The sequence below is a fragment of the Hylobates moloch genome, unplaced genomic scaffold, assembly GCF_009828535.3.
Source record: "Hylobates moloch isolate HMO894 unplaced genomic scaffold, HMol_V3 SCAFFOLD_2, whole genome shotgun sequence".
Taxonomy (NCBI): Eukaryota; Metazoa; Chordata; class Mammalia; order Primates; family Hylobatidae; genus Hylobates; species Hylobates moloch.
In genome coordinates this window covers 43692613-43712405 of record NW_026652277.1, presented here as the reverse complement: position 1 = coordinate 43712405, position 19793 = coordinate 43692613, and the positions used below count along the sequence as shown (strand labels likewise).

The window sequence follows — 19793 nt, the reverse complement described above, 5'->3', positions numbered from 1 at the left end:
TGATAATAGAGGGAGGAAGGGAGCCAACAAGAAATGTCACTATTAAGCTCCCACAGTGGTTCTGAAGCTTTAATTTAGGGGAGAGCTCGGGGAACAGTGTCAAATACACACCCCAGAATAATTCCAATCGAGGAGTAAAGCAGCCGGGAATTTACACCCCCACAGTTTTCAGCCACGGGTAAGGCTTACCCCCATGCCTGGAAGGATGTTCATTTCTAGGCACTTCCAGCCCACAGAAGTATAACTTCCACCCTGAGGAGATCAACTGAAGAAAATATCAGAAATTCAATTTTATAGAAAACATAAGTGATCTTTAAAAACCTCAAATATTCACTTGCCATTTACTGAGTGCCTCCTATTTGCCAAATATACACAGTATAATGATTTAAAGTAGTCAGCTTCTTTAACAAACAGTTCTAAAGTTTTGCCATCTCACTGGAAACAGTTTAAAGGATACATAGCATAATGGCGTCTTCATAAGCAAAGCAATTTAGTCTGTCTTCTGTTAATTATTCCTTATAATAGGAAAGAATGTAATATCTTGCAATGTGTTACATCTAATGATTCATGAGAAGACATTAGTTTCTAGTGTTTACCTATAATCACTCTATAAAACAAAATGTCTGGGGAGAAGAAATTAACAGCAATCTAAATTGTAAATATATGAGTATGATCTAAAAATTGGAGCCATAAAGCATTCCAAACTATGAAGTAACTTTTAATATTACTTTTATTACTTAATGCTTTACACTTCTTGTTAATCTAATTAGTTTCTACTACTAAAAGGTGCCCGTTTGAGTAATTCAAGCAAACAACCCTCTACCATGCTATTAAAAATTTAATTTTTATATAATTAGGGGACAGGTGCATATTTCTTATATGCACATATTACACGGTGGTGAAGTCTGGGCTTTTAGTGTGTGTACACACGTACCTACACCCACCCACCCACACACACATTTTCTTTATCCAATTCTCCCTTGATGGACACTAAGGTTAATTCTATCTTTGTTATCGTGAATAGTGCTATCCCAATCCATAAGACTGGGATGTTTTTCCATTTGCTTGTGTCATCTACAGTTTTTTTTCCACTGGTGTTTTTTAGTTCTCCTGATAGAGATCTTTCACCTTCTTATTTAAATATATTCCTGTGTATTTTTTTTTTTTTGTAGCTACTGTAAATGGGATTTCCTTCTTGATTTGGTACTCAGCTAGGTCCTTAATGGTATATAGAAATGCTGCTGATCTCTGTACATCAAATTTGTATCTTGAGCCTTTACCAAATCTAAGAGTTTTTTGGTGGAGCCTTTAGGGATTTCTAGATATAAGACTGTATCATCAATGGACAGGGATAATTTGACTTACTCTACTCCAATTTGGATGCCCTTTTTTTTTTTTTTTTTTTATCTTGCTTGATTGCTCTGGTGAGTCCATCTGGTCCTAGGCTGTTTTTTTCTCTTGGTAGAATTTTTTTTATTACTGATTCAATTTTTCTACTTATTGTTGGTCTGTTCAGGAGTGCTATTTATTTCTGGCTCAATCTCAGAAAGTTGTATGTTTCTAGGAATTTATCTATTTCCTCCAGGTTTTCTAGTTTGTGAGCCTACGGTTGTTGTTCATAACAGTCTTTGATGATATTTTTTTATTTCTGTGGTGTAAGTTGTTATGTTTCCTTTTTCATTTCTGATTGTGTGTTTATCTGGATCTTCTCCCTTCTTTTCTTGGCTAGTCCAGTGAGTGGTCTACCGATTTTGTTTGTCTTTTCGAATAACCAACTTTTCATTTCATTGATCCTTTGTATTTTGGGGGGATCTCTTAGTTCTATTCTGATCTTTGTTATTTCCTTTCTTTTGCAAACTTGGGATTTGCTTTGTTCTTGTTTTTCTAGTTCCTTGAGGTGTGAAGTTAGGTTGTTAATTTTTTAATGTAGGCATTTAATGCCACAAACTTCCCTCTTAGCACTATTTTTGCTGTATCCTGTGTATGGTGTGTTTTCATTTTCATCTGATTCAAAAAATTTAAAATTTCTGTCTTAATTTCTTCATTGACCCAGTGATCATTCAGGAGCATGTTGTTTAATTTCCATGTGTTTGTATAGTTTCTGAAGTTCCTTTTGGTATTAATTTCTAGTTTTTATTCCACTGTGGTCTGAGAAAATACTTGATATTTTGATTTTTAAAAATTTATAAAGACTTTTTTTGTGGCCCAATCATGTGGTCTATCTCAGAGAATGTTCCATGTGCTGATGAGAAGAATGTATATTCCATAGTTATTGGGTAGAATGCTCTGCGCATGTCTGCTAAGTCCATTTAGTCTAAATTCCAACTTAAGTCTAATGTTTCTTTGTTAATTTTCTGTCTCAATGATCTGTCTATTGCTGTCCCTATTATTACTGTATTGCTGTCTATTTCTTTATACCTAGAAATATTTGTTTTGTGACTCTGGGTGTTCCAGGGTAGGGTTCCCAGGGTATATCTTGCTGAATTGATCCCTTTATCATTACATAAAACCTTCTTTGTCTTTTATTACTGTTTTTGATTTAAAGTTTGTTTTATCTGATATAAGTATAGCTACTCCTGCTTGCTTTTGGTTTCTGTTTGCCTGGAATATCTTTTTCTATTATTTAATTTTCAGCCTATGTGTCTTTTTGCATGTAAGGTGGGTTTCTTGTTGGCAGCATATAGTTGGATCATGCTTTTTTCTTTTTAATCCAATCTGCCAATCTGTATCTTTTAAGTGGAACGTTTAATCCATTTACATTCAAGGTTAATATTTATATGTGAGGCTTTGATCCTGTCATATTGTTAATTGTTTTCAAATTGTTTTATAAATTCTTTGTTTCTTTTTCTCTTTTTGTCTTTGTGGTTTGATGAAATTAACCATGTTGCCATTTGATTCTTCTCTCTTCCTCCTTTCTGTGATTGCTTTATAAGAACTTGAGTTTCATATTTCCAGGTGTTTTCATGATGGTGAATATTAACTTTTCATTTCCATTTTTAAGACCCCTTTGGCCATTTCCTGTAGGGCCAGTCTAGTGGTGACAGATTGTCTGAGCATTTGCTTGTCTGATAAAAACTTTAGTTCTCCTTCATCTATGAAGCGTATTCTGGAAGGACATAAAATTCTTGGCTGATAGTTTTTTTTTTTTCTTTCAGCACTTTTAAAGTGCCATCCTATTCTCATGTGGCCTGTAAGGTTCCTGCTGAAATGTCCAACATTAGACTGAAGGGGTTTCTTATATTGATAACTAGACTTTTTTCTCTGGCTAATTTGAAAATTTCTTTCTTTCACTTTTACTTTAGACATTCTGAATATAATATGCCACGGTGTAGTCTCTTTTGCAATGTATTTTCCTGGAGATTGCTGGGACTCCTATATCTGGATGTCTAACTTTCTTCCTAGATTTGGGAAGTTTACATCAATTATTTCCTTAAATAGATTTTCTAAACTTTTTTTATCCCTCTTCCCCCTCAGGAATGCCAATAATTTGTAAGTTCAGTCACTTTTTGTAGTTCCATATGTCTTGAAGGCTTTGTTCATCTTTTTTTCCTTTTTTTTTCTTTTTGTCTGACTGGATTATTTCAAAAGACCTGTCTTCAAGTTCTGAGATTCTTTCTCCTACTTGGTCTAGTCTATTATTGGAGCTTTCAAATGTATTCTGTATTTGCTTCAATGTATTTTTTAATTCCAAAATTTCTGCTTTGTGTTTTGATTTTGAGACAGGATCTCTCTCTGTCACTCAGGCTGGAACACAGATCACTGCAGCCTGAACTTTCTGGTCTCAAGTGATCCTCCCACCTTGGCCTCTTGAGTAGCTGGGACTACAGGTGTGTACCACCATGCCCAGCTAGTTTTTGAATTTTTTTGCAAAGACAGGGTCTTGCCATGTTGCCCAAGCTGGTCTTGAACTCCTGTGCTCAAGTGATCCTCCTGCTTCAGCCTCCCAAAGTGCTGGGATTCTACAGGTAAGCCACCGAGCTCATTTTTTTTTTTTTTAAGATATCAATCTCCTGGTACGTTTCACATTCATACCCTGAATTGATTTTCTGATTTCTTTGTACTGGTTTTCAGAATTATCTTGCATCTCATTGAGCTTCTTTAAAACCAATATTTTGAATTCTTTATCTGGCACTTTAAGAATTTTTTTTTGATGGGGATCTGTTAATGGACACTTGTTGTGTCCTCTGGTGGTACTTCCTTTGATAATTACACATCTGGTATAGTAGTCACTTGTTCCCATTGTTAAAAATTGCATTTGTAGGGAAGAATTTTGTTCTGAAGATGTATTTTTCTGGTTGAGTAGCATACTTTGGCTTTGATTTTGGGTGCCTGAGGTAGTACAATCTTTGTATGACACTCAGCAGTACACAAGGTCAGTGGTATCTGTGATTTCCAAGGTGGTTTAGAGTAGTTATTAGGTAAGGCTGCGGTGAAGCTTTGCTGGGGACTTGGACATCAACTAAGCCAGTATTTGGGCCCTGGTGGTGGCAGCAATGGAGTAAGTGCCCCTGTTTTTAGGCCCCAGAGCAGTTTACTCTAGCTTGCTCCAGCATTAGTGGGTCCTGGAGGGCTGATTCTTGAGCCTCCTGGTGGCTTTCATTGAAGCTAGTTGTGAGAGTGTTGGGCTATATGTGTGAGTGGGCTCTTAAGGTCCTAGGCAACTGAAGTGGTGTGGGTGATGGCACAGCAGTGGTGGAGCAACCCACTGGCCCCCAAGTGGTCTGTGTTAATGTTTCTGAAAGCAGCAGTGAGTGGGGCAGCCTATTCTCCAGTCCCACAGCTGCCTATAGCAAGGTGATATGTATTGTCCTAAGCTTAGGAGAGCTTGCTCTTCCCTGTCTTTCCCATGGCTAGGTGATGAGTGCAGCCATGTTGCCTCAAATTTGGCTTAATGGTGAGGCACAGCCTAGTGTTAAACTCTCAAAATGGTGCCTTGGGCCTGGGACCAGAAAGAGTGGGGGCCCTCTCAGGCAAGAAGCCTGGACAAGAAGCTGTGGGGAGTGCGGTCCACTCACATCTCAGTCTCAACAGCAGCTCACAGCAGGGTGGCAGGGACCCTCCCATGGGTGCATGGGAGTGCTTGGTTTCCTCTCTCTCTCCCTGGAGCAATGTGGGGGCAGCAGCTGTGTCTGTAGATGCTCGGTATCTAGGCTGCTCTCAAAGTGGCATCCAGATGAAGCTGCTCTAGGCTTGGATGCCTGTGGGATTCTGTGTGGGTTCCCTTTCCGGAGCTCCATATGTCAAGGTAAAGGCCCTAGTGGGTTGAGAGTTTTTCCCATATCCAAAACTATAAAAGCCTGTTCCAGAGTGTGGAGCCCTGGGGGTTTCTCTTTCACTGTTTCCCCACGTCCAGGAGCGTCTCCTGGCTCTCAGTCAGTCCCTGGCCACGCAGGCTGCCTCAAACCCTCTCCTTACTTATCTCTGGTGTTTCCCATCTCTTCTCTGGTGAATCCTAGTGTCTTCTCCTAGACCATCTGTTCAAAATGTATCTACTTACTATTCTGGTCCCTCTCTGTGAAGGAGACATATACTACCTGGGTCTATTCAGCCATCTTGATCTCAACTCTGTGATCTGTCATGGTATTTAATCGTTGCATTTTAAAAATACATCATTTAACATTTTTTAACCTCCAAACTCAGAATCTATCTAAAAATTATAACTCACAATCAAAAGAAGGATTTGTTCTGAAGAAAGGAGCAAATGAATTCTAAATAAGTGCTTCCTCTGAGTTTCATAAATGCTCAAAATGATAACATACAGATTTTGGTGGGTACAAGCTAGTCATTCTCACTACGTAAGTTTACCTACACAAAAGGAGAGATAATGCAATCAGATTACAAAGAGGCAAACAACAAAAACCCAAAAACATCTTTTATTTCCTGTTTTAACTTCCCTGCTGCTCAGAAGTTTGTAATATTCTTGAGGGGCTACAGAAGAGTTTAGGAATAGTGAAGACATATAGGAGTCAGAAGAACAGAGTTCAACTACTTTTCTGACACTGACACTAATTTGCTACAGTACATACTCATTAAATGAAAACACATATAAAAGCTCATGGCACCGATGGCCTAAGTTAGATCTCCAAGATTTTGGTTATTTCTCTACTTTGCCTCTAATCAGTACTTTCTTGATTTCAAAACCCAGCTCTGTCATTTACTGTCGTGTGATCTTAAGCAATTTACCCTTCCATTTCCTCATCTGTAAGCCAGTATTAAGATCAATTACTTGTGAGGTTACTGTCAGTAGTAAATGAGATACATATATAGAAGAATTTGGCACAATGTCTAGCATAAAGCCCTATTCTCCCTTTTGCCCCTATGTTCCTACACTGAGTTTGTTTGTTTCTCTTAGACTGTAAGGTCCCCCAAGGACAGAGACATGTCTTATCTATTTTCTGAAGCTTTCCAGCACTTAGTACAGAGCTTTGCCCAGAGTAGTTTTGCATTAAATATGAAAAAAAGTGAACAAACATTTGTTGAAATTAATTGTGCTTAGGCTATGGCCCTAAATGAAAATGGAGATACATGCAATGTTTTTGAGCATGAAAAGGATATGGGAAATGGTTTAGGAAGTTTCTGTGATATATCAGTTTATATGGTAAGTGACTTTGATTCTACATAAACAATATTAAATTTTTTGACCTGAAAGTCAAATATACCAAAAAATGGGCTTTGTGGTCAAACTTGCCATAACATATATGAATACAACCAAACATATTTCTCGGGGCCCAAATCTCCGTTTCGCATGCAAGAATATATAAGAAACTTCATTCAACACTTTATGACTCTGTTCTCCAAACTGGGATATACAGAGGTATGCCAGTGTTTATGTTTAGTCCTTTTCCCCCCTTACAAGCCTTATATCTAAGTCCTTTACATGAGACTTGTCTTATTCTCAAGTAATATATGATTCCTTCGAACTAATCACTATGGAAGGCCATGCTAATATTTTGCTTTGCTCAGAGCATTTGTTAGTAACTGTTTCGAGAGTTTGCTTAAGAGTCATATAAGAAAATCAACATAATTATTTTATAGCCAGATTTAAATTTTAAACCCAAAAGTTAACATATAATCAGCACTCCTCAACTTAGTGATATGCCATAGGTTAAAATGACTATTACTTCCCACAATCAAACAAAGCATTAAAGTACAAAGATTTCCCAGTCCAATGATATACAGAAAAATATGGTATATGAATGATATATATATGCACTGAAGACAGCTTTAAAATTCCAAAAGATATAATGAGCAAAAGCAACACTGTCTAATAAAGAAAGTCTTATAACATGTTTATCTGGAATAGGTTCATATTCATCTAGATATTTCTAGATAGATATTTAGCAATATGCTAATCACATTATTTTATAGTATGCATATATATGAGGTTTGCATGAACCCTATTACATATATATTCATAACACTTATACACAAACTGGACAACCAGACAAACCAGGCTCATAGACTCCTGTCCCCCTCAATATCTGTCACCCTTCTGGGTAAATTCAGGGTCAATAAGGACAAACCATCAATATCTTTATCTCCCATCTCTTTACCATCTCCTTTCCCATAATTTTCTCTTCTCCTTCATTTTAGTCCCTCATGCTCATAAACACAATCTAAGCCTTATTTTCACTCCAGATAGCTCAACCTCTAAAATCAGTAATGCAAACCTCCTATTTCCTATTTTCAGCCCCTATTCTTCTAGCTTGCTTGCTCATCTATTTCTGCCTCAAACATTCTTTAGCCTAACTACAGTCTCTAGTACCTCCTTTTGTATTGCTGTTGTACACCCTTGCTTACCTTCAGATCTTCTCATCACCTTCATTACCATCATCCATGCCCAATTTACCATCGTTTTTACCTGGACTATTGTAATAAACTCCTAACAGATTGTCCTACTTCTGCCTATCCCTCTCAAGAGCCTAGTAATCTTTTTAATACAGAAGTCACAACATAGCACTCTTCTGCTTAATACTAATAGCTTCACTTAGAGTAAAAGTCAAAGTCCTCAAAATGATCTATGAATAGACACAATCTGCTGATCCCTTGTTCCCTTTGTGGTCTCATTTCCTTTCAATTCTATCTTGCTCATGGTAATCCAACTGTACTGGCCTCTCAACTGCTCATCAGACCAGGTATATTCACATCTCAAGGCCTTTGTACTGCTCTTCTTCTTGCCTGGAATACTCTTCTCTCAAGTGTCTTCATGGCTTGCTCCTTCGCTTCCTTCAAGTCTCTACTCAAATGTCTTCTTGTCAATGAAGCATTTTAACTGTCCTATTTAAATAAGCAAATGCCACTCCTCCACTTCTGCCTTTCCCTGCTTTATTTTACTTCATAGAATATATCACCATCTGACATACTACTTCTTTTCTTTTCTTTTTTATTGGCTGTTGTTTATTGTATTTCCATTAGAACATAAGAATCATAAGGGCAATGATTTTCATTTATTGCTCACTGTGCCTAGAACAATGCTTTGCTCCTAGTAGGCACCAAATAATTATTAACACTTGGATTTAATGAATTCAGTGTATAGTCCATAGTCCATTATTTTATCCACACTTTTCTCACTGAATTTTGTGTATGTAAATATCTGGATGATTAAGTTAATTATTGAATGGGGCTTCACTAATGTCTGGATTTAGAACACCTTCTGAAGAGAAAATCTAGAATTATCCTGCAGCTGGAGAAATTACACTGTGGCTGTTAGATGCCTACTGGAAAGATGTGCTTCTCCTAACCCAGTTATTCAGAAATACAGCCGTGATTTTGACAAAATAAAAATGTTTCTATGCAAATTTCCTTCTTGAAACCTATAAAAACAAAATTAATGAAAGAGAGAAAAGAAACTTCCAACTTAAGTGAAGTAAGAGATGGCCATAACTGTGGACCACTGACTGTGAAGACTGTTTGCCAAATTCAACAAAATGTAGACTAAAATGCCAAAGGCCAACATATACATTCTCAGATTTATCCAAATGTCACAGTGCTAAGAGGTCTATCCAAAATTTCCTTCACTGGAGTAACTACATCTGGTCAACATGGCCAAACCATTGCAGAATCTGGAAAAACTCTGTAGGGACCTAGGTTCACTCCCAGAGAATAGCAGGGAAAGCAAAGTTGAAGGGGAAGTCATACTGACAAAACTTTTCCCCTTATCGTTACCTTGGCCTTCAGACAGAGGAAGTTTGTCTTGAAGTGAGGCTGATGAATGTGCTGTAGACGCCATGATCAATTTTGCAGCTACTGACCAGAGTCAGCTGAACAGAAACAGACATTAGGCTTTGATAGCCTATGACAAAAAAAGACTCCATCTTCCAATACTCTGGTCAAAGTTCTTCATCTAGGTCCAAATACAACCAAACATATTTCTTGGGGCCCAAATCTCCGTTTCGCATGCAAGAATATATAAGAAACTTCATTCAACTCTTTATGACTCTGTTCTCCGAACTGGGATATACAGAGGTATGCCAGTGTTTATGTTTAGTCCTTTTCCCCCCTTACAAGCCTTATATCTAAGTCATTTACATGAGACTTGCCTTATTCTCAATTCATGTATTTTATGTCCCTGTTACTCTTGGGTCTTTATAATTTACTTTGCGTTCATTTCCTATCTTTATATTCACCCTTCCAAAAACTGAACTCATGTGAAAAAATGAACAGAAAGATAACTTTTCTTTAATTACCTTCTCATTTTTCTTCTTTTTCAGTATATTAATGATTTCATTCTGAGATTCTCAATTTCTTTTAAACCCATCTACCTTTTAGTTTCTATCTAATGTTTCTATGATCTTTACAATTTTCAAAAAAGTCTGTTTTCTAAGCATTGTCAATGTTTACATACCTAAATGTGGCTCACATATTCTCCTTTTATTACTATGAACTCTAAAATGGCATTGGCACATCCTTTTGAAATGATTTCCATAACTTCTATTTCATCCTTACTCGTTAGGATTAAGTCCAGAGAATCACACCCCTTGTCACATTCTCTACTTTCTCAAAGAAGAGACTATCGGCAAGATCAGTTAAAAAAAATGCATCAAAATTCTGCTTTGGCAGAATGACACTTCTAGAGAATATAAACGTAGCTTCTAATCATGACATTTATCTGCCTCTAGGCCGATCTGAAACATAGATTAAAAGAGCAGCATTTTATATTCTTCTTCATCTACCTGAGACATCTGTATTTGGCTCCCACAGAATTATGTCTTATATTGTATTCTCACACTATGTTCTCCACCAGCCTTAAACCTAGTCACTCAAGGATTTCCAAGCAGGGCACTCTTCCACAAATCTCAACAGGTGTTATTTTACTTGCACAGCAAATAACATCTGTGTTAGTCTGTTTGTGTTGCTATAAAGAAATACTTAAGGCTGGGTAATTTATTTTTAAAAGGGGTTTAATTGACTCACGGTTCAGCAGGCCATACAGAACATCTGCCTCTGGTGAGGCCTCAGGAAGCTCACAATCACGGAAGAAGATGACGGGGAGAAGGTACATCACATGGCGAGAGTGGGAGCAAGAGTGGGGGGGGGGAGTGCCACACACTTTTAAACAAGCAGGTCTCGTTTGAACTCACAGCAAGAACTCACTCATCACCAAGGGGATGGCACTAAGTCATTCATGAAGGATCCGCCCTCATGATCCAAACACCTCCCACCAGGCCCCAGCTCCAACACCAGGGACTACGTTTCAACGTGAGATTTGGAGGGGACAAACATCCAAACCATATCAACTTCCCATTGGCATATTCCAGCAATTAGCTTTATCTCAGCAAGTTTGCCCTGCCTAAGATTATATTTATCTATTTCCATTATACTTCAGGTTCACCTTATTATTTTATCTGCCCTAGTAAAAAGGTATGAGTGTTAAAAATTGTTTTTAAGAGATTTTTAAAATCTTTTATTTTTAATTTTCATTATGGGTCCTTTAATAGTTGTACATATTTATGGGGTATATGTGATTGAGAGATGCTGCTGAAACAAAGTTAATTATCTTTTAACATTTTAAAAAGAGATCCTTTTCAAAGTACTATAGGCACCAGAGGAACAAACTTGAGGACGATTTTTTTCTATTTAAAAAATCATTTATTTTAACTTTTCTGAGGCAAAACTGAAGTAATGTTGTTTTCTTATTTTTTCTTGTGAATCACTGACATTTTTTTCAGCTACTGTGTTACTTCTAACTCAGCTTTACAACTGATAGTCTCCAATTATCTCATGTTATCATTTTAACTGAGCAAACTAGAAAATCTAGTTTTAGATCCTTTCGTAGGATGCTACTTGATATTCATATCATTTTAACCTTTCTTCAAAGTCATGGCCTCAACTGGGAGAACAGATGAAAACATTCCTTTAAGTGCCCAAACCAAGTGCCTCTGATTTTATCATTCATTGCTATATGAATCAGCAAAGAGTATGTTATGGTCTGTAAACCTGATAAGCTTCAAGAAACCTCCTGAGGAAATCTCATACCAGCTCCATCATGATTTACCTCAATATAAATGAGGACAAAATAAGATGACTTCCTTATTTTCCCACATCTGGAGGATTTGTTTGGATGTTTACCCTCTGATTCTCAATTCTAGGTCTTTGGAGACCTACAGGCATTTACCTAATATATACAGGGTATATTATAAAATTATCAATGTATAGAAAGATTTAGATAGTATTGTCAAGGACTCCTTTATAGGTTTTTAAAATATTCTCCTTTACTGATGATTGTTACCAAAAACTAATATATGGGACTTAGAACCTGAGGTTGGGCTTCAAATTGTGCCAGACACAAAAGAGACAAAAAGACACGGTAATATTGTCTTCAGGGATTTGCAGTCTAGTTAGTAAGCTAGCACTCCTGATCACAGCCATATGCACTTACTCCTGCTGTAACATCAGGCTTCTGCAGTAACGGTGGTGCGGCCAGTTGACCACAGCACTGGGCTCATGCAAGTGTTTTGAGATGACTTTATAGCAAGAAGAAAACATAAAATTGCTATTATTCTTGAATTTTAGAAAGCTATATTTCAATTTAATAAGCATTTGAAATAACAGATTTCATAAGAAGGATTCCCTATACACAGGAATAATAATCTGAGGGTTATATCCATATGGAATTTTTATGAGAAAGAATTAAATAAAATCTTCTGTCCAAAATTATAGCAATACTGAAAATTAAAAACCAAGTTGCTTACTTTTACTATGATAAGCCTAGCCAGGTTTTCACATCTCAGATGATCATTTTCTGTATACTCTACTTCAAACAGGGTATTGTAATTTTCTAGAATTTTAGCCATTATCTTGTTGCACAGGTCCTGTTTCTTCATGCCTTCAAGCCCAGGGGGCACACTAGAAACAAGAAAGGGAAAGAGAGGAATTACTTAGTACAATGCCTGCTAGCTGACTCAGACTTGTATTTTGAAATCTCCTGAATAATTAGCCTTACAGGGATGCATGGGATTTTCAACAAGCTCTTTGGTAACATGCATGACATTGTTGGGGCAATTGGAGAGGTCCCAAGTTCTGAATCAACAGCTGGGGCTGAATAAGAAAAATACAGGCTGTTCAGGAAGAAGATGGAGATGAACACTGAGGCCAGTAGTACTTTGAATATATTAAAAATTATTACACATAATATTTATATAAAAGTAAAAAAAGAATGAGGGTTTTCATAACAGAAATAGCCACACAAATAATAGCAACACAATCTTTATTTAAGGATTTCTTAGATAATGCACAAAAAGTACAAACCTTAAAGGTAGAAATGACTACTTCTGGGGAAAAATAATAATTGTTGAGCTAAGTGACGAGTGCATGGAATGTCTATTACACTATTCTCTCTTCTTTTGAATGTACTCAAAATTTTTCACAATAAAAATAGTTGAAAATATATCTGAACACAGAATATCCCATAAACAAGGTAAAAAGATAATTTACTGGTAAACTTCTTCAGTAACATGTATAACTGACAAAGATTAGTAGTTACACTATGTAAAGAACTCCTACTAATCAATAGGTAAGTCCAAAAGAAAAAGAGACGAAAGACATGAGTTGGAAATGTTGCAGAATAGTTAATAACCTTATGAAAAGATACTTAGCTTCACTGAATAACCAGAGAAATACATTTAAAAAGCACTACTTAGGTCTCATTTACTACTTATCTGTATTAATTTTCTGAGGCCATTGTAACAAATTATCATAAACTAAGTGGCTTAAAACAACAGAAATTATTGTCTTCCAGTTCTGGAGGCCAAAAGAACAAAATCAGTATCACTGGGGCAAAATCAAGGTGTCAGCTGGGTTATACTCCCTGTGAAAGCTCTAGGGGAGAAGCTGTTCCTTGCCTCCCCTAGCTTCTGGTGGCTGCCAGCATTGCTTGACTATAGGTGCATCACATCAATCTTTAACCAGGGCCAGCATCTGCAAATCTCTCTCTCCTCCATCATCACATGGCCTTCTCTACATGTGCTTAATCTCCCTCTACCCCATTCTTATAAGGATACACGTGATTGCATTTCATGTCCACTCCCCTATCCCTCAAAAATTCAGGATAATCCTTATATCTCAAGATCCCTATCTTAATCACATCTGCAAAGATTGTTTTCCAAAGAAGGTAACATTTACACATTCCAGGGATTATGACCTGATATGTTTAGGAGATACTATTTAACCTACTAGACTATCTTGGGATACACACCCTAAGGTCTCCTACACTTGGGTGTAGATAGAAACTGTGACTTGCTTCTGATCAATATGATTTGGCAAAGGTGATAGGATGTCACTCCCATGATTATGTTACAATGGATGAAACTCAGAAAACTGAAGTGAGAGATTCTCCCATCAGCCTTAAAGATATAAGCAGTCAAGTCGTGAGATGGCTGTAAGAGGATCACGTGGCAGGGAACCATGGGACTTCAGGAGGGCTACAGCCATAAGAACATAGTAAGATGCTAGGGTCCTTAGTCATGCAGCTGCAAAGAAATGAACTCTGCCAACAACTTGAATGAGCTTGGAAGCAAATCATTCCCCAAACTCAAGCCTTTAGATGAAAATGCAACCCAGTTAATACTGTGAATTTGGCACTGTGAGATCAAGAGCAGAGGATTCGGTTAAGTTGTGCCCAGATTCCTGACCCCTAGAAATTGTGAGATAGCAAATGTTTGTTGTTTTAAGCCACTAAATGTGTGGTAATTTGTTACACTACCATACAGAGTTTGGTACCTGGAAAGGGGATGCTGCTGTAACAAATATCTAAAATGTGGAAGTGGCTTGGGAACTGGGTAGTGGAAGGAGACTGGGCAGCATCATAGAGAAGGCTTAAAATGCCTTGAACCAGTTCTTAACTGACCCCTGGACCTTAAGGACACCACTGATGAGGGCTCAGAAGGAAATGAGGAATATGTTAATGGAAATTGGAGCAATGGAGACCCTTGTGATGGTGGCAGAAAACTTAGGGAAATTGTATCCTATAGTTACGTGAGAAGATCAACCTGTAAGCAATAGCCTTAGATATACGGTTAACATTATTTGCAAGCAATGGTTTGAAAGTGCCACCTAGTTTCTTCTTATCACTTACAGTAAAATGCAAGAGGAGAAAGAGAAAGACATTGAGAGAACTTTTACAAAAATGAAAGGAGACATGATTTTAAAAATTTTCAGATTCTCCAAATAGAAAAGACACTAAAATTAAGAAATTCACTGTCAAGAAAGCAAGCTCTATAGAAAAAGTTGAGGGTGTGACTATAAGACTTTTGCTAAAACCTCAGAAAGATCAAAAGCTGGTTTTATGCAGTCAGGCAAAGGTCCCTTTCAAGTGATGAAGGGTGTGCCTCACAGATCCTGTCGATCAAATCAGAGGCCCTCTAGGAACTGAAAAGCATCATCCCTCAGCCATTTTGGCATGAGATGGAAAAGGGATTATTTTTAAAAGATCTGTGGATATGCCTTTCTTATAATGAAGTGAATCTCTATAAAATCCACAGAAGACTCACAAAGTTTTTGAAAAATTTATTTCAGCAAAAACACTGCCAACGTGGAATCAAAGGGACAGAGAGGATCAAAATGAAAGGATGATGTTGGCACCCCCAAATTCTATTGGCAGGAAGCAGGTTGATAAAACTACTCAGCTGCAAACATGAGTAGTTTCATTAAAAATAAATCATGACTTAGAGGGCAGAACCAAGAATCTAGAGGGCTATTACATAAAAATCATAGGAGACCATTGTTTTGGACTAAGCACAACAAACCAGATTAAAAATCGAAATGGAGTCACCCATGCCAAAATTCCACATCACCAAATCAAAACTAAGTTGTTATCTGACTTTCTAAAATCAGGAAAGAGAGAAAATATCCAACTTCCCAAACAGGAGCTTCAATTGGCATGAATAGTGAAGTTTCCTGTTTTAATCCTTAACCTGAAACAACCTAATGTTAACCAAACAGTTATTTTTCTATTGTTGTGTCTCCCAGCTCCCACCACACAAGGAAAGTAACTTTAAAATGACCAATTCACTTTTTGTTCTTTGCTTCTGCTTTCTTAAGGCCTTTTTCTGTCTATAAAACCAACCTTGTTCGACTCATTGGGACACTTATTCTACTTAATGGAATGAAGTAATGCATGATTCTAGAACTGCAAATAAAGCCAATTCAGATTTTTAAACTAAATTTGTTGTAATTTTGCCTTCTGACAGACCAGTGAAGGGACCTGAATGAAGAAGGTTACTGATGTCTCTGAGACTCCTTGAGGAACACAGAAAAGATGCTGCTAACCTCCCCTTTAAGTGGTGGGGGGTGGGTGCCCTGTCTTCCCCCTGGAGCCCTGAGAACCATGTGTAAGTTCCTCTCAGGTCTGGGCTCTGCTCTCTTTTGTATTTGAGTACTCTGATCTCTTTGGCTTTTGGGGTACCAACAGGCAGTTTGTGCTATGGCAGGGCACATAACCTTTGGTTTGCAGTGACTGAAGAGTCACTGGCAAAAAAAGCTACAGTTTTTAAGGTAACTGCCGTCAGCTGCACTAAGTGGTTATTACTGCAGGGGGGCTCTTTATTTCTTCTTTTCTTGTGTGCTGAGATTTCAGTGCCAAAGCCATCTTGGCTCTAAGACCCAAGATCCAACATAAAAATGAGATCCCTAATTTCTAAAGATGTCAGTACTCTGCCTTCTGGTACACCTGACTTTCTCATGAATAAAAATTATGGCCACAGAAGCTGCAAAGAATTACAAAAGTGGCAAAATCTTACTAAAGATAATTCAGAATTACAATGGTCATCATATGAAATATCCTAGATGAAAAAAACTGTTCTTCTAAGAGGTGCACTTGAATCCCAAGCCTCTTGAATTAGGCAGAGAGAATGGGATTGTTATTCTAATCGACATTTAGAAATGTCAAAGAGGCTGGGCATGGTGGCTCATGCCTGTGACCTCAGCACTTTGGGAGGCTGAGGTGGGCGGATCACCTGAGGTTAGGAGTTTGAGACCAGACTGGACAACATGGTGAAACCCCATCTCTACTAAAAATACAAACATTAGCTGGGCGTGGTGGTGCAGGCCTGTCATCCCAGCTACTTGGGAGGCTGAGGGACAAGGATCACTTGAACCCAGGAGGCGGAGGTTGAGGTGAGCCGAGATCACGCCATTGCACTCCAGCCAGGGTGACAGAGTGAGACTCCAACTCAAAAAATAAATAAATAGAAATGTCAAAAAAAATAGGGTTCTAAAATTGCTTTTTAAGAAATGTATTGTGAAGGCTGATAAAAAGCTAACAATGCAAGATATCACCCATATCAAAGACGGTAAAGCCCACCTTACTCCTACTGCTCCCTTCTTTCCTACCTTGCCTGAATATTCATAGGCTACTAACTCTCCGAATTGCCTATCTTCTTTGAAAAAAATATTCTCCTTCCAAGGTGAAAAATTGAGCTTTGATATCAACAATACACTGACGCAAAACTAGTATTTGGTTTCCTGTTTTAAAACAAGGTTTTCTTTAGTATTTATCTGCTCTTAGTAAAAAATGGTGAGAACTTCTAGGTAACTGGCCTAGGAAACAAATAATCTGAGTCATATCAAAATAATCCCTATGCCTCATATTTTCCTTCTTAGGTTACTGATTACTTAGGAAAACTTAATCTCGTCTCTACTAAAAGAATTAAGGTTTTCTACAACTATATAACTGCTTTTGAAATCTTACAATTATAACTTTGGTTAAATGAATGACTATTATTCACAGTGATTTGTGAGCCTATTATTGAGAAGTGTTTTGAACTTTTATTTTTGACAAACTTCCCAAAATTGAATTCAAAATTAAGTCATTTTGATCACAAACTAACTTTTGGACATTCCAGAAGGGCTCCTTAAAGTCTGAAAGAGAAATATTAAATCAATTAGGCTTATTTGAGATGTTAAATTATATGTGGAAACACTGTCAAATAAGAAATGATGTTTAATCTTTGAGTTCCAATTGTATGGATATGTTATTAATATGTGCTCCAAAAACTATATGAGATTTCTATAAATCTGTTGTGCTATCAGTCATAACTTTATGTTAAAATGTTGTACACCACAGAAATAACCAAACTTCCTTGTCAACTGTATCATTATTATAAAGGATTCTCATCATGGTTTTAACATGGCCATTTTAAATCTTGTCCAGAGTTAATTGCTTTATTCTGATGCCTTTCTAAAAGCTTTCTGTAAACAACTATAATCTTAAAGCATTGTGTCTTCAAGATGATTCACAGAAAAGATGGGAGGAACTCTGGCAAGTTCAGGTTTCTGCTAACCTTGAGATAACACTGGACTGGGTGAGAATTTCTAGAACTCTAATGAGGAAACTGATGAGTTTGTGAAACTGCTAACTAAGCTCAAATAGAGCAAGAATTAATTACATGAGACTAAATGAACTGATGAAGAAGAATTATGAATTTTTAAAGCTTTTAAAAAATTTGAAACATTGCTGGTTCTTTTAATGTTTTGTTTTTCAGATTTAAGGACACATTTTTTTTTCTCTCTCTTTTAAACTATCCATAGTTTACAGCAATTTGGTAAAGGATACTTCTGTAAACAAAAATGGAAACATTTGTTTCTCCTCCCTACCTGACACCTCTGAAATTAAAAAACTATACTATGTTTTATTTTTACAGCACTATGATTATTTGCATAAGTTCAATAAGAGTTTGCTCTTGCTGGGCATGATGGCTCACACGTGCAATCTCAACTACTTTGAAGACTGCGTGGGAGGTGGACTTGAGGCCAGGAGTTTGAGATCATCCTGGGCAACATAGTGAGACCCTCATTTTAAAAATTAGCTGGGCATGATGGCATGCGCCTATGGTTCCAGCTATCCAGGAGGCTGAAGTGGGAGGACCTCTTGAGCTTAGAAGTTTGAAGCTGCAGCAAGCTGTGATCAAACCACTACACTGCAGCCTCGGTGACAGAGCAAGACCCTAGTTCCTCTTTAAAAAAAGAATAATTTGCTCTCTTTATAACATGACGTACTTGGAAACATTGGTTTTATTACCAAGGGTTTGACTGGAATGTCCTATTTGAAAATGTGGATAGACTGCCTAGCTTCAAGGGTTCCATGCCTTATAGCCAGTGAGTAAAAAGTTGCCACTTCCTGGCAGGCCCAGGAACCTCAAGATATTAGATGCTGTAGGCAAAGTCTGATGTCTGCATTGGTTTGACTTCCTAGAGTTAAGATGCTTTTAAAAGTCCAATCTGGCAGGGCATGGTGGCTCACGCCTATAATCCTAGCACTTTGGGAGGCCGAGGCAGGTAGATCACCTGAGGTCAGGAGTTCGAGACCCACCTGGCCAACATGGTGAAACCCTGTCTCTACTAAAAATACAAAAAATTAGCTGGGCGTGGTGGTGGGCGCCTATAGTCCCAGCTACTCGAGAGGCTGAGGCAGAACAATCGCTTGAACGCAGAAGGCAGAGGTTGCAGTGAGCTGAGATCATGCCATTGCACTCCAGCCTCGGCAACAAGAGCGAAACTCGGTCTCAAAAAAAAAAAAAAAAAAAAAGTTCAATCTGAGATCTCTTGTCAAAATTCTACCAAAGCAAATGTAAAAGGAACCTCTGTGGGTTATTCTTGCTGCACTTATGTAAATACCTCAGGGCAATTTTTATGAGATTAAACTTATTTTGCAAACAAATTAGTCTTAACGCTGATTATCTTTGGTAGAAATGGGGGTGACTGTAGAGAGAAAAATTATGTTTCAAAAGAAAACTACATTATACCTGTAATTAGATTGTAGCTCTGTTAATTGTTTTTGATTTTTTATTATCAACTGTAGACTGAACTGGATCCTAAATTCTTCCAGTTTCCTCCAAAATCTGGCTACAACTAAGAACAAAAACTGCTAAACTGGACAACTCAACATAAATTTCAAGGGACAAGTTTCATGCCTGATGTGTGAACTACATGCAGAGTTGAATATAATGCCTGCTAGCACAACCAGAGGCATTCAACAGCAAATCAGGACGAGAAGTTGCCAACTTCATGCTGTGGAGTTTTTCTCAAGATGCATGGAATGAGACTCCCTATTGTAGTAAGACTCTTGCCCCTCTTAATTTTTCCATATGTAGGCCTACTTCTTTCTCTTGGAAGGGTAAGGCTGTAGTTAGAATTCCCCAATCAGTAGTTTTTGGGGGTCACTTGACAAGGTTGGATCTCTCATATCAAACCCAAATATTTATACAATCTAAGAGATCCTATAGTGCACCTAGTGGGAAGCTTTAGCAACATCCCTAATGCGACTGTTTGTTCAAATTGTACTAGCGGTCTGTGAGAAA

At 37.5% G+C, this 19793-nt stretch overlaps 1 protein-coding gene across 7 annotated transcripts in view; it reads right to left on the bottom strand.

The window, feature by feature from the left end:
* FAM13A (family with sequence similarity 13 member A) overlaps positions 1-19793 on the bottom strand; it is a 394397-nt gene that overhangs the window by 210256 nt on the left and 164348 nt on the right. For all 7 annotated transcript variants that reach the window (XM_058432961.1, XM_058432969.1, XM_032141067.2 and 4 more), the window contains one exon: positions 12192-12345. In XM_058432961.1, coding sequence (XP_058288944.1) covers positions 12192-12345 — 154 coding nt within the window. The remainder of the gene's footprint in view (positions 1-12191; positions 12346-19793) is intronic.